The 13,090-nt window shown below is 47.0% G+C and overlaps 1 protein-coding gene across 4 annotated transcripts in view; it reads left to right on the top strand.

Moving 5' to 3' along the window:
• FAM149B1 (family with sequence similarity 149 member B1) overlaps nt 1-13,090 on the top strand; it is a 1,843,046-nt gene that overhangs the window by 462,615 nt on the left and 1,367,341 nt on the right. For all 4 annotated transcript variants that reach the window (XM_069610541.1, XM_069610540.1, XM_069610539.1 and 1 more), the window contains one exon: nt 8,125-8,254. In XM_069610541.1, the coding sequence (XP_069466642.1) occupies nt 8,125-8,254 (130 nt within the window). The remainder of the gene's footprint in view (nt 1-8,124; nt 8,255-13,090) is intronic.

Genomic DNA, 13,090 nt, shown 5'->3' on the forward strand with positions numbered 1-13,090 from the left:
ATCTGCCCGAACCAGTTGTTGCAAACAGCTCCAACAGGTTCATCAGGTAGAGTTCTAGACCGAATATCTATCTGCAAGCATGCCTACTGGCACATAGGGTGCATGGACAATGTACTGACATGTCATGGTTGAGACATCTCCCGACATAGTGCAGCCAATGCATTGAACATCGAGGAATTAGTTCTAATCACCACCAGTGAGTGGGTTCCTCACTCTGGTTGCTGCACAACAAAACCATAGAAACGATGGAGGTGCTGACTCCAGCTACATTGCATGGAAATTGCAGCCTGCATCAGATGTATGCCAGAAATTTGCAGGGGTGGTCTCTCTTGCAGAGGAGGATCAGTCCAGTCATGGGATCCAATGGGATATCAGTTAGGGGTTTTCTGTAGAAGCATTCATACACAATGGTCATCTGTGAGCCGCTTTGCAGTTGCGTTTGTGCCTGCTATCCATCAATGGTAACTGTCACAGTGGCTGGTGGTCATGTGAGCCCTTTAGGTACTCCCCCAAAGTGTTACAGTGCTGCTCTTGATGTTAGTTAGATTACAGGTGATCTACCTCTCAGGTGGGCTACCCAGTCTGGAGGGATGCTGGTTCTCAGATGACTTGCCCACCAGTGGTGCCACTGCAGCTTTGGACCTGTCTCTGTCTCTGTCTTTACACTGTCGGTGCATAATAGTTGTGAGGATTCAGTTGCTCCTCCTTCTGGTCCTCACTGGCATTTCCCACCATTGTGCATGCTGGAATGTTCAAGGCCTGGAACTTCTCTGCAACTCAGATGTAATCTGGAGTGTTTGTGCACATACAGAAAGTGCTGCTTGGCTGTCCACACCTTTGGCAGAACTGCCCGGACTGCAGTGGTGCTATTCACCGTTGGTACTCTTGGGTCAGCCATGGCTCTTGAGCTCGAAGAGCTGGCATTTCCTCTCCTGGGAGGATAGTGTAGAGTCTCTTCCAAGCTCTGGTAGCATGGGTGACCCTAAAGGCAGTGTCCTGGCTGGTGCCTTCTGCAGCTGCATCACCAAGCTAGTCTGATGCAATTTCACCACTTGATGTCTCTGATCATATCCTGGGGCTGTGTAAGGAGACACCAGTTGACTAGGTAGACTATACACTGTACCCTTCATCTCTCCTTCCGGGCCAGTTCATCAAAGGAAGGTGGTTTCGGGATCCGTTCTCAGAGTTGTAGCTGCAGAAGCATCAGCAGCGCTGATCTTGCTACACACATTACGTGTTGCAGCCTGGCCAGTTTCAGGTTATTTGGCTCAACCTCCTTCTGCTTGAAAGCCAGTCTCAGAATCAGTTCAGTTCTGGACAGATATTCTGAGAGACTCTCACTGTGTTGGAGGTGGTTGGCATAATACTAAAATGTCAGCTCTGCATCGGACTCAGTGGCTCCAAAGACTCCATCCAGCATGTACAATGTCCTTTGATGTGGGTTTTCGGTGTGTGGCAAGACATCAGAAACTCTCAAGAGCGCAATGCCTTGTCTCCCTGTCAGGAGCTCTCCAGTCGTGGATTATCTGCTGGTCTGGTTCACCCTTAACCGATATTCCTCTTCACATCTCAGGGTTGGTTTCTCACCTGAGAATGGTCTCAGGCAGATATAGGGTCCATGTTCTGCTGGTGTCATGATGCCCTCATTCAACATATGCTTGAAAGCATTCGCCATGGGGGAATCGTTCAGTATGGTGCCTCTATCCTCTGGTGTAGAACTGGTGCGTGCTACACGCAGGTGAAGTAGGGTTGCTTGTGGGTGCAGCTATGATGTCACCTACAGTGGTCACTGCAGGGTGAATGTGTGCAGTGTTGGTCAAGGCAGGGCAGGGCTTGAGCTAGGCATAGCTGGTGTGGATGATAAGCGAGCCTTTAACACTGGCCAGGTGTGTAATGCCCAAAGAGGATTGGACACTATTGAGTCACACCTGTGGATGGTAAGGGGCTATGTCTCAGGGTCAACTTTCCTAGGGCCATGGCAGACCAGGGTACTGGTCCCTGCTAGGACAAGGTCTTTACCCAGGCACTTGACCTAGCCTGTGAGGGACTCAAGGGACTCTAGGGACACCGTCATTTTGAGCACCTGTTGTAGGAGTGTGCTCCATGCAACATCACCTATAATGAATTAATGGTCAGTCTTAAACCCCTCACACTCAGCCCAGCTGGCTACTGGAACCCGATATATGAAGATGGTGCCTGTCTATCTGCTGTGGTGGCAAATCACAAATATTACAAGAATATAAACAAATCCTAATCCACAAATGTGAACAAAATCCTATTTACACGAAAGAAAAATGGAAACTTACACTGGAAATATGTACACTAACCCTGAGAAGAGAAAGGGTAGGTATGCCTAGGTCAGTAGGTAGGGTAGGGTAGGATAGGTATAGGCACACCAGAGGTGAGCTCAGCAGTGCCTGCAAGACATGTAAGGGGGGTGGTGTTCCTGCGCTCCACCCATGCATCCCCATAAGGTTTGGTGGTGAAGGTCATCGTGGCTAGCTTCCAAACCAAATTTTCTCCCTTTTGTCTCCTGACAGGGGTAGCAAGGGCATGGATGCTTAGGGGCACAAGATATTAACTACGGGCATCCTTGCCCTGAAAGCACTAAATGCATCCTGCACCTTGGCCAAGTTATCTTTTGAATTTTGGGCTGTGGTCTCTGAAGCAACAACAAATCTCCTAAATGGACAGTTGAGGGACAGCTTCAACATGCCGGTAAAGGACAGTCGTGAATTTCATGCTAAATAAATGGGCACAGTGAAGTTGGTGAAATGTGGCAGACGTTTGGCAGAAATGTAAAGGATTCACCTCCAGCTATGAACTGGAGGGAAATCTGCTGACCTACCCATTTTCAGTGAAATTACTGCAGCAGAATTACTGCTGCAGTAATTCTGCCAAAAATGCCCCATAGAGTTCAATGGACTCTGAAAAAATGGGAGCATACTCCACCACCACCACATGTAAACCAGCGGTAAATCTGCCAGATCAAGTGGCAATAACAGAAAGTCCAGTGGATTTACAGATGGAATACCGGCCAACTCGTAATGACCCCCATTGTCAGGTGAGATTTTGTTCGATTTCTGATTTGGTCAAGTACTAAGCAGAGCTTGATGTAACGTTACCATTACATGAGTTCAAGTTAACATAAAAAACACTCGGGCCTATAAATACTTTCTTAAATTATTTCAACATCTTCACAAAACCTCTATTTTACTTCCTTGAAGCATTATATATCTGTAAGGCATGTAATGTCAAAGAGCCCACATATGCAAACTTTAATGTAATTATACATCTTCATTAAGGAGACTTCAACATCATCACACACTATCCATGTGAGGACATCAATATCATCACATATCAACCCTGTGGGGACCGCACCATCAGCACACACTATCCATGTGAGGACTTCCCTATCATCACATATCATCCCTGTGGGGACCTCCCCATCAGCACACACCATCCATGTGAGGACATCAATATCATCACATATCAACCCTGTGGGGACCGCACCATCAGCACACACTATCCATGTGAGGACTTCCCTATCATCACATATCATCCCTGTGGGGACCTCCCCATCAGCACACACCATCCATGTGAGGACTTCAATATCATCACATATCATCCCTGTGGGGACCTCCCCATCAGCACACACCATCCATGTGAGGACTTCAATATCATCACATATCATCCCTGTGGGGACCTCACCATCAGCACACACCATCCATGTGAGGACTTCAATATCATCACATATCCCTTTGGGGACCTCACCATCAGCACACACCATCCATGTGAGGACTTCAATATCATCACATATCATCCCTGTGGGGACCTCACCATTAGCACACACCATCCAGTTGGAGGATTCAATATCATTGCATTTCATCTCTATGGGACCTTGAGCATAACTGCATACTATTCTCATAGGGCCTTCTTTGCCATGACACACCATCTCTATGAATACCTCTATGTCATCAAACAACATCCCAGTGGGGACCTCAACATGACCACACACCATCCTTTTGGTGGACTTAGTACCATCATATCAGCTCTATGGGGACTTCAGCATCATTACATACTATTCGTATTCACATACCTTTGTATGGCCAATTGGGTGCATCTGTGGCTTCATTTGCATCACCTGAATGCATTTTCCGTCACCTTTTGGGTATTTTTGGTTAATTTGGCCACTATTTTTGGCAGTGTTTCGTTTGGTATTTTAACTTGAAGATAGGATCGAATTAGCATTTTTATTTCCAGCGCTAATTCCACTGGAGGATTTAGCCACGGGGGAATTATCACTGGTTTTCATTGCTTATTCCTCCAGCGCTAATTTCTTCAGGGTTAATTCCACCAGAGGAATTAGCGTCCATTTTCAATAACCCTTCTATCAGCATATTTATCAAAGTGCCGGCAATTCCATTACTGCCACTTTTTCCCCTTGGAGATCAACTTGTAATGAAACCAAATGAGTATCAACTAAACATCAACCTTGTGAATATTTTTTGAATAATCACACAAAATGTGATGCCAACATTCAATTAATTCACATATCAGACTATAGACAAGATGACATCAGTGCACATAATGTGTTGTCTTGACAGTGTAGAATTCAATATCATCACACACCACCCCTATAAGGACTTCAACAAAATCACAGAAAAATAAGGAAGTAAAGTAAGTCACATTGTGATTCGTTTGTTACAAAAGTAGCCAATGTTTGAAATGAATCTGGAAGTGTGTTGTGCAATCAATGAGGGAACACTTACATTGCATATCAATTATATCCAATACTGTAAACATACAAAATACACAAAAAACAGCTTAATTTCATTATTTTAAATTTAAATGCAGAGTTTAGGCCATTTAAAACATAATTGTATTTGTGTATAAATGGTTCCCATGAATCTGCTGTCTGCTGCCTAAGCATGTAGTGCATCCGATTCATCAAGTGTGTTTAAATTCCTGTCCGTGTGTTGATGACTGCAATACCACACCCAGCCTGCGGGGGCAGAGCTGAGTAAAAAAATCAACACACCAAAATAAACACAGGTCCCCACAAGGCCATTTTTTAAAAAGTTATAAAAATTGGCACAGGTGACTTTTAAGTTGTTTTAAATCATTTGGAAGGCATTACCATGTGGGGACTTGGGTTTAGGTCCCCACAGTGAAATCAAGTCCCCACAGCGTGTGTGTGTTTTCATACCCAAGTCCCCACAAGGATAGTAACACAAACTCACACACACACACATACACAACACACACACACACACACTCACCCCCCCCCCCCACCGGACAGCCCCTGGGTCCTATATAAGGAGCTGCTTTGACAGCAGAAAACGGAACCATTTTGTGGTCCCTGCACGGGGACCCAAACGAAAGAGTACTTTGTGCACTCAGTCTCCTTTTTCCCAGAACCCTCCCACCCTAAGAAAAAGGACGAGAAGAAAGAGAAAGAAGGGTAACCTCGGGACCCGATGTCCAAAAGTACAGCATACTATGGTTACTGTAATTATGATTGTTTTTGTTATGACCATAACTTCAATAAAATCCCACAGTCTTTTATTGCCAACACTTACCCAATGTTTTCGTGTACTTCCTGGGGGGGAGCATGGGGCGTATTGTCACCCAGATCATGTTACCACTCTGCCTGCATATGGGTCCACTGGTTATACATTCCATAATAGCAAGAATGACCACACGGATCGGAATGCAACCTGTGTTTTGAATGTTCTGTTAATTTGTACCCTCACAAGTTAAATGGCTTTGCCTAAGGCTCTCCCTCTGAATAAACCTAAACCCCGATAGACGTACTTGTACCACTCTGTTCGTGCTGCAAACCAGAAATCGAATGTATACTGTATGAGCTTTACTAGAGACAGAATTACGCTGTCCTTCATGTACTGTCCTGTGCTGTACACCCTGTCTCGTTTGAGAAGTGTAATGTCAATAGAATAGAAATTATTGGATTTCTTTCCTTCCCTTTCCTTCTCCCACTTCTGTCTCCCCCTTCCTCATTTCTTCATTTCCCTTTCTTCCTTTCCCTTCCTTTCCTTTCTTCCTTCTCTTGCACACCCACGCCCCTTATCGCATCCTCCTTTAGAACTTGGCACCCTCCTCCTTGCAGCCTGGTACCTACAAATGCAAAATCCCAATGCTTGTTTTTACTACGTTGGTGTTCTCATTTCAAGTGATGGCAAATGGGGAAAGCACGTTGAGAAAAGCAAACAGGCGTTGGTGAGGAGAAGCGGAGGGATACTCTTTCTCCATTTATTTCGGGAGCCCTGTTATTCTACCTGCATGGCAGTCCATGGAGCCCAAGCTTTGACTTCTCATGTTGCAGAAATGTGGGATTTCTGCAACTTGGCCCAATTGATTGTTGCGGAAAATGAAATGTCTTCTTGAAAAATTGCATGCTTTTACCACGAGAATTCGTTTAACCTTAACTATTGGGTTGTCTTTGGGCAAATAATCGGCTTGAAAGATGCAGTGAGTAAGGTTTTGGGATTGAAAGGGAGCAACTGCTTCAGGACCAGGCATATCAGAAACCTATATATATATGTCCCTGGCATTAGAAGAGCAACGGTTGTACCTGAAAAGTATTGATAACACCATCATGTAACATGGACCCAGCATAGATTAATAAGAAGATATGCAGCGCGAACAACGGGCCCAACCTCCTTGAGCCATAAAGAGGCTTTTGGCCTTGAACAATATCTGGCCGATATCAAGCATCCATTTGCCGGATGCCTCTAATGAAGATGAGAATTGGGGGTCCTACCGCTAGCCCCCATTTTAAAATGCTGTAGATCTTAGCAGACTGTTGCTTTTTTTAATGGCTTTAATGGCAAAAAGATGGAAGCCCTCCAACACTTTTTAATGTCCTGCATGTGATGATGTTTGCACAGAAACTGTGAACATCTGATTTGTCATGGAGTTACATCTGTAAAGGTGCCCGAATATCTTTTAATATCTTTGCAAACATGCCAGTTTTCCCAATGCTATTTTCTCTTTCTTTAACTACCTTATAAAAGCCTGTGTTAGGAGAAACAGATGTTTTATTGTTTGATTTGATAACCTTTTCTACATTTGATTGCCATTCTATGATTTTCATTATGATCTTATTGTAATTCACTCTATTATATGTGGTGCCTGTTTCCATTTATTGCTTGTATGACAGGTATTGTAGTTCATGTCTTCCGAAGCACTAGACTTATTGAGTCTGGGTACATTTTTGGATTACTTTGGTTTGCAATACTTTTTTTTAAAGATGATGCTGCAAAATATCTACTGTGTTTTGACCTTGTAATTGTTGGTTCACAAATATGCATTAAATGTATTGATGAAATTATTGCATTACTTTAAATGTTTGTGTCAAGATACTTTGAAATGAAATGTACAAGTTTACAGGTTTATGTTGTACTTTATTTCCTTTCCCCTCCGTATAAGTGTTGTACCCTTAGAACTGATTTTCGTATAGCTAATACTGTTGTGCAGTGGTCGAAGTGCATGAAAAGAATTAGTGGAACTATGTTTCTTGCTGGCCTTCCCCTCTCCCCACAAACCCCATCGCCACGCCCCTCCCACGCACAATACGAAACCACAAACAAATGTGCCTGCTGTTTAAGGCAACGTTCACTGCAGTGCAAGTTTCAACTGCTTCCTACACTTTTTTTTATTTTAAAACGAAACCATCCCGGAACAGTTTCTTTTTTAAATTAAAGTATAGGAACAGTAAAACTTAATGTAAATAAAAAAGTAGCTGAGCACCAGAGGTGTTGCTAGGTCTGGAAAAGACCAGGGGCTACAGCGATGTCAGAAGTTTCGGGACTTGGGGCTAGCTAGCCTTTTGATTTTGGTTGTAGCTCCTGAGATTCTATCCGGGGCTACAACCAAAAGATCAGGGGCTATAGCCCACTTAGCCCCACCTTAGCAACGCCTCTGCTGAGCACCGTTCCCGCCCACTTCGACCACTGCTGCTGTTAGTCAAATGTGCAGTGATCCTTTAACACTTAACTGTTAACTTTTGTGTTGGTTATGTTTGTTGCTATGTTGAAAATTTCAATCAAGTTGGTGAAAAAATTATAATCTAAATATGCCCCTCTAAAATGTTCCTTGTAGTAAATCTGCAATGTCCGAAGGCTCAAATTGCCCGATCATCACTGCGACAGGTGCTGTTAGCTCGGAGTCAACAGTTCAGAGTAACTCAGTCTCCACAGATAGCAGCTCGGTTACATCGTGGGGTTTCGACGTAAGTATGTCAAGAGTTCTTTAAAAGTTCTTATTTTGACTCATTTGTCTGCCCACCAACATAGCATGCATCTGTGCTCTTCTGCACCTAAACCTCTCTACCTGTGCTTTGCCCGCAGCAAAGAAGCCCATTGCCAAAGTGTCGATAGCGTCAAACATGCCTGTAAGTGTGTGCGAGTGGGCAAAATCCACCCAATTTCACTCACAAAGCGTAATTGGCAATTTCAGGCATTTGAATCCCACACCACCCTCCTCCCCGCTGCCCACCAGTGGAAATCCTATTTGTATGTGTTTTTGTCTGAAATGTCATCCTATTAGGGGGTCCTTAAACGCTTTGGTTCCCCAATTGATTACATTTTTGTGTATCCAAAAACAAAATTCATCCACGAGTGCTGAATCGGTCCAAAAATGTGCTCCTCTGGAGAAGTGAAATTAGAGACCAATTCGTCATCTGTGGTATTTTTGCCAACCACTGCTTGCCTGTAGTTATATTGTTTAATGATGTTTTTCTTCAATGAGACAGAGGTGCCTGTATTGGTTCTTCCTAAATAGATTCCTAGAGATGTACGATGACAGATTTCCCGCTGATGAAACACATTTAAATAGCCCTCATTCTGCAAAAATATGGCACGCTTTCTACAGTATGGGCTTTGTTTTCCTTGGTCTACTGTAGATATGAGCTGTGATGGTAAATTGTACAACTTTCAGGTTTCAAAAATGTGTTTGGGTGAACTTTATTACAGGCTCAGTTGACGCCTTTTCTATGTGAATTGTATAATTTCATGTTTCGGAATGGGCTATTGTCACGCTAATCCCAAAACCAGATAAAGAGCATACCAAATGTGGTCATTACCATCCAATATCATTGCTTAATGTAGACCTTAAACCTTTCACGAACATTCTGGCGAACAGGCTTGATAAGTGGATGGGGGAAGATGTACATCAGACACAGACTGGTTTTATGACAAATAGTTTTAGCTACTATGATATTGGTACTCTTCATGATATTTTGGGGCTTCGTGGGGAAGGACCTTTAGGTGCTGCTATGCTGTTTTTAGATGCTGAAAAATCCTTTGATGGAGTTAATTGATACTTTTTGGAACGTACAATGAGGTAAAATGGGTTTTGGAGAAGTTTTTCTGACCGCAAAACATTGCCTACATGCTGGAGCAACAGCTAAGGTTTGGCTGAATGGAGTTCTTTCAAGAGACATTGTTTTAACAAGCAAAAACCAGCCAGTGGTGTCCTCTTTCCCCATTTTGATTTAATATCACTCTTGAACCTCTTGCGGCTCACATCAGACAAGAGAATATAATGCGTAGTGTATGTGCGGGAAACAAAGAATTCAAGGTATTCCCCTATGTGGATGACATGGCTGTGATATTATGAATCCATGTGAAGGTAGTGTGTCACTGAAGGGAATTTTCGATGAAGTTGGGTGTTTTTCTGGGCATAAAATAAACTTGGACAAAACAGAGGTTTTCCCACTGTCTCCATTCTGCAGTGGTAATGATTCGAGGGGATTGGGTCCTCCGACGTATTCCATATCTATGACATGTAATCACCACAGCTGTGCTGCTTCGGAAACCTTTTTTTCGGCGTCTGCGTCCTGCGTCGACGACGTCGATGCGCCGTTGTCGAGGACCTCCTCCGAAGTCCGACGTCATCCGATGTGATAAGTAGGACGCACGACGCCCGTAGCCTCAGTTCCGTTTTTTCCGCGAACGTGTTGCTTCGTGAATCTCGGTTACGCCTCGACTCTTTGGAGCTCTGTTCTTCTCGGTTCTTCGAACCTGTTAGTTTTTGTGAGAAAATCCTTCGTAAGAAGATGCCTTCTACTTAGTCTTCAACCCCACGTCTGGGCTTCAAGAACTGCGGGGAGTGTGGGTCCAAGATGTCGGTGACGGACTCGCACGACGCCTGCCTCTGGTGCCTCGTGGAGGCCCACGAGACAGATGACTGTATCGACTGCCAGTCGCTCACGTCCAAAGCCTTACGGGAACGTAAGAAGTTGTCGTCGGTAGGTCGGGTGTCCAAGCTCCGGAAGTCGAAGTCTGCGGGGCTTTCGACGGATGATTCGAGAGGTGACTCTCCGTGTCGTTGTCGGAAGTCTCGTGGGTCTCCTTCTAGGAGTCGGTCTCGCCACTCCTCGGCCTCTTCGAGGCATTCTCGGAAGCGCAGACAGCGGTCGTCTTCCAGGTCCTCTTCTGAGGACTCTGCCCGGCACGTCGCTTACCCCACCAGCCGCGCGACGCCGGCGGAATGGGCTTCCTTCAGGAAGAAAATGCTGGCGATTCTCGAGTCGCAGGGTACTAAGCCGTCCGCGCCCCTGAGTGGGGTCGGCCGTGAGAGGTCGAGAGACCCCGCTCACAAGAGTGGTCGGCACGAGTCACGGGAGAGGTCCCGTTCGGACAAGGGGACTCATTCTCGACGTACCCGTTCCAGGTCCCGGTCCTCGACGCGTTTGAGACCGTGTGCAAGTGTGGTGTCTTCGAAGAAGACATCGACGCCTGAGGCGTCGAGGGCGTCGACAGGCTTTCCCGAGGCTCTGGCTCCGAGGAAGTCGTGGAAGCCGTCGACGCTCAGGTCGTCAAAGGACACGCTCGGAGCTCCTGCTTCGAGGACTGTGTCGACGCCGTCGATGCTGGCGGCGCTGCATCTGACGTAGACGCCGATTTACTCGACGCCGATCCTCTCGGCGCCGATGCCTGTTCTCTCGACGCCAGCGCCGATACACTCGACGTCTTTCGAGGCCGGGGTGTCGGAGGTACCCCGTGGCAGGGGGGAACCCCCTAGAAAGGCTCTGGTTAAGAGCAAGCACTCTCGGGTGCCATCTTTTCACCACCTGGAATATATTTTGGAGGTGGATGAGGATTCTGATGGCCTGGTTCCTAGTCAGGTTCCAGATGAGATGGTCTCGGGCCATAGCCAATTTGACGATTTGAGGCAGTCACTGCATGATGCCAGTGGACTGGACACCTCTCCGGAGGTGGAGTTTTGTAGGCCTGAGCCTGGCTCCTTATGGCTAGGGTTTCCGAGTACTTGGGATGGTCTGCTCCCCCAGGGGAGTTTGTGCAGGATGATCTCACGGACATCCTTGATGTTGGTCCCCCAACTGACCCGGTACTGCCGTTTCATATGGCTCTACAGAGAAGGGTGGCGGCGGCTTGGACTGCTCCGGAGAGTCTCCCGGCGGTGGGCAGGTCCTTGTTGCGAAAATACCGTCCAGCCAGTAGCAACCCCTGCTACTTGACCAGGCACCCCACTCCGGAGAGTTTGGTCGTGCAGGCGGCCACGGCCCCGGCAAAGCAGGCGTCGTACCCTACCATCCCTCCTGATAGGGACGACAAACGTTTTGATGGCTGGGCGAAGAAAGTGTTTTCTTCTGGTGGTATGGCGCTTCAGGCGGCCAACTCCATTTGTGCCTTGTCTCGTTTCACACACACTCTGTGGAACTGTGTTGCGTTAGCGGCTGAAAATATTCCCGAAGGGGAAGAACGGGATGGTTTCCTTGCTATGGTCCAGGATGGTAAGGATGCCATGTGTGAGTCTGTTCAGTCGGGTTTGGACATGGCTGAATGCGTCAGCAGGTCCATGGCGGCGAGCACCGTGATACGCAGGTTTGCGTGGTTGCAGAAGTCGGGGTTTGCTCCTGATGTGCAGTCCCGGCTCCTCAACATGCCCTTTGACGGTGAACACCTTTTTGGCAGCAAGGCTGACGAGAGCCTTGAGAGGTTGCAGACATACAAAGCTGCAGCAAAGTCGTTGGGCGCTGCACTTCGCCAACCTCCGCCTTTTCGTCCTAGGGGACAGCAATGGAGGGGTGGTTCCTTTCGCTATTACTCGTCCTTCAGTAAAGCGAGAGGAGCTGGCAGTCAGAGGCCAACGCAGGGGTACCAGAGGTGGACGACAGGGTACCCATGGTGCCAAGGCCGCTCGGGCAGTTGCCCCTTTGCCCTCAGGTAACGCCGCAGCCGCTACCACTCAGTCATGAGGCCATGTCCCATGGTTCGCCGGTTGGGGGAAGGCTGGCGCAGCATCTTGTAGAGTGGCGTGCCATTACTTCAGATGTGTGGGTTCTGGAGATCATAACCCACGGCTACTGTCTTCCCTTTCGGCAGAGGCCTCACCACAATCCACCGGGGAACCTCTCTTTGCAGAGTCCGGATCCGCTCCTTGCGCAGGAAATTCAAGCCCTGCTGGAGAAAGGCGCCATAGAACTGGTGCCTGTAGCGGAGAGGAACAAGGGTTGGTATTACCCTTATTTTTTGATTTCGAAGAAAGACGGGGGATTGAGACCCATCATGGACTTGCGCGGTTTGAACAAACTCCTCAGGAAGGACAAGTTCAAGATGGTTACTCTCTCTCAAGTCCTCCAGGCCCTTCAGCTTCAGGACTGGTTGGTGTCTCTCGACCTCAAGGATGCTTACTTCCATTTGCCGATCCATCCCAAGCACAAGAAGTACCTGAGGTTCGCGGTTGGCGACTCGCACTTTCAGTTTCGGGTCCTGCCGTTCGGATTGACCTCCGCCCCGAGGGTTTTCACCAAGCTCATGGTGGTGGTGGCAGCGCATCTCAGGCAATGGGGGATTCACGTCTACCCCTACCTGGACGATTGGTTGATCAGGGGGAGCTCTCCCGAGCAAGTCCTGGATCATCTGTCCGTTACCTGCCACTCCCTTCACAGGCTGGGCTTCTCCCTCAATTTAAAGAAGTCCCATTTGACGCCAACACAGCGGCTCCAGTACATCGGAGCAGTGCTCGACACTTCCCTGGGGCAGTGTTTTCCTCCCCAGGTGAGGGTTCTTCACATTCAGCAGATGGTGCACAAGTTTCA

The sequence above is a fragment of the Ambystoma mexicanum genome, chromosome 8 (genome assembly GCF_040938575.1).
Source record: "Ambystoma mexicanum isolate Mex_15411 chromosome 8, UKY_AmexF1_1, whole genome shotgun sequence".
NCBI lineage: Eukaryota > Metazoa > Chordata > Amphibia > Caudata > Ambystomatidae > Ambystoma > Ambystoma mexicanum.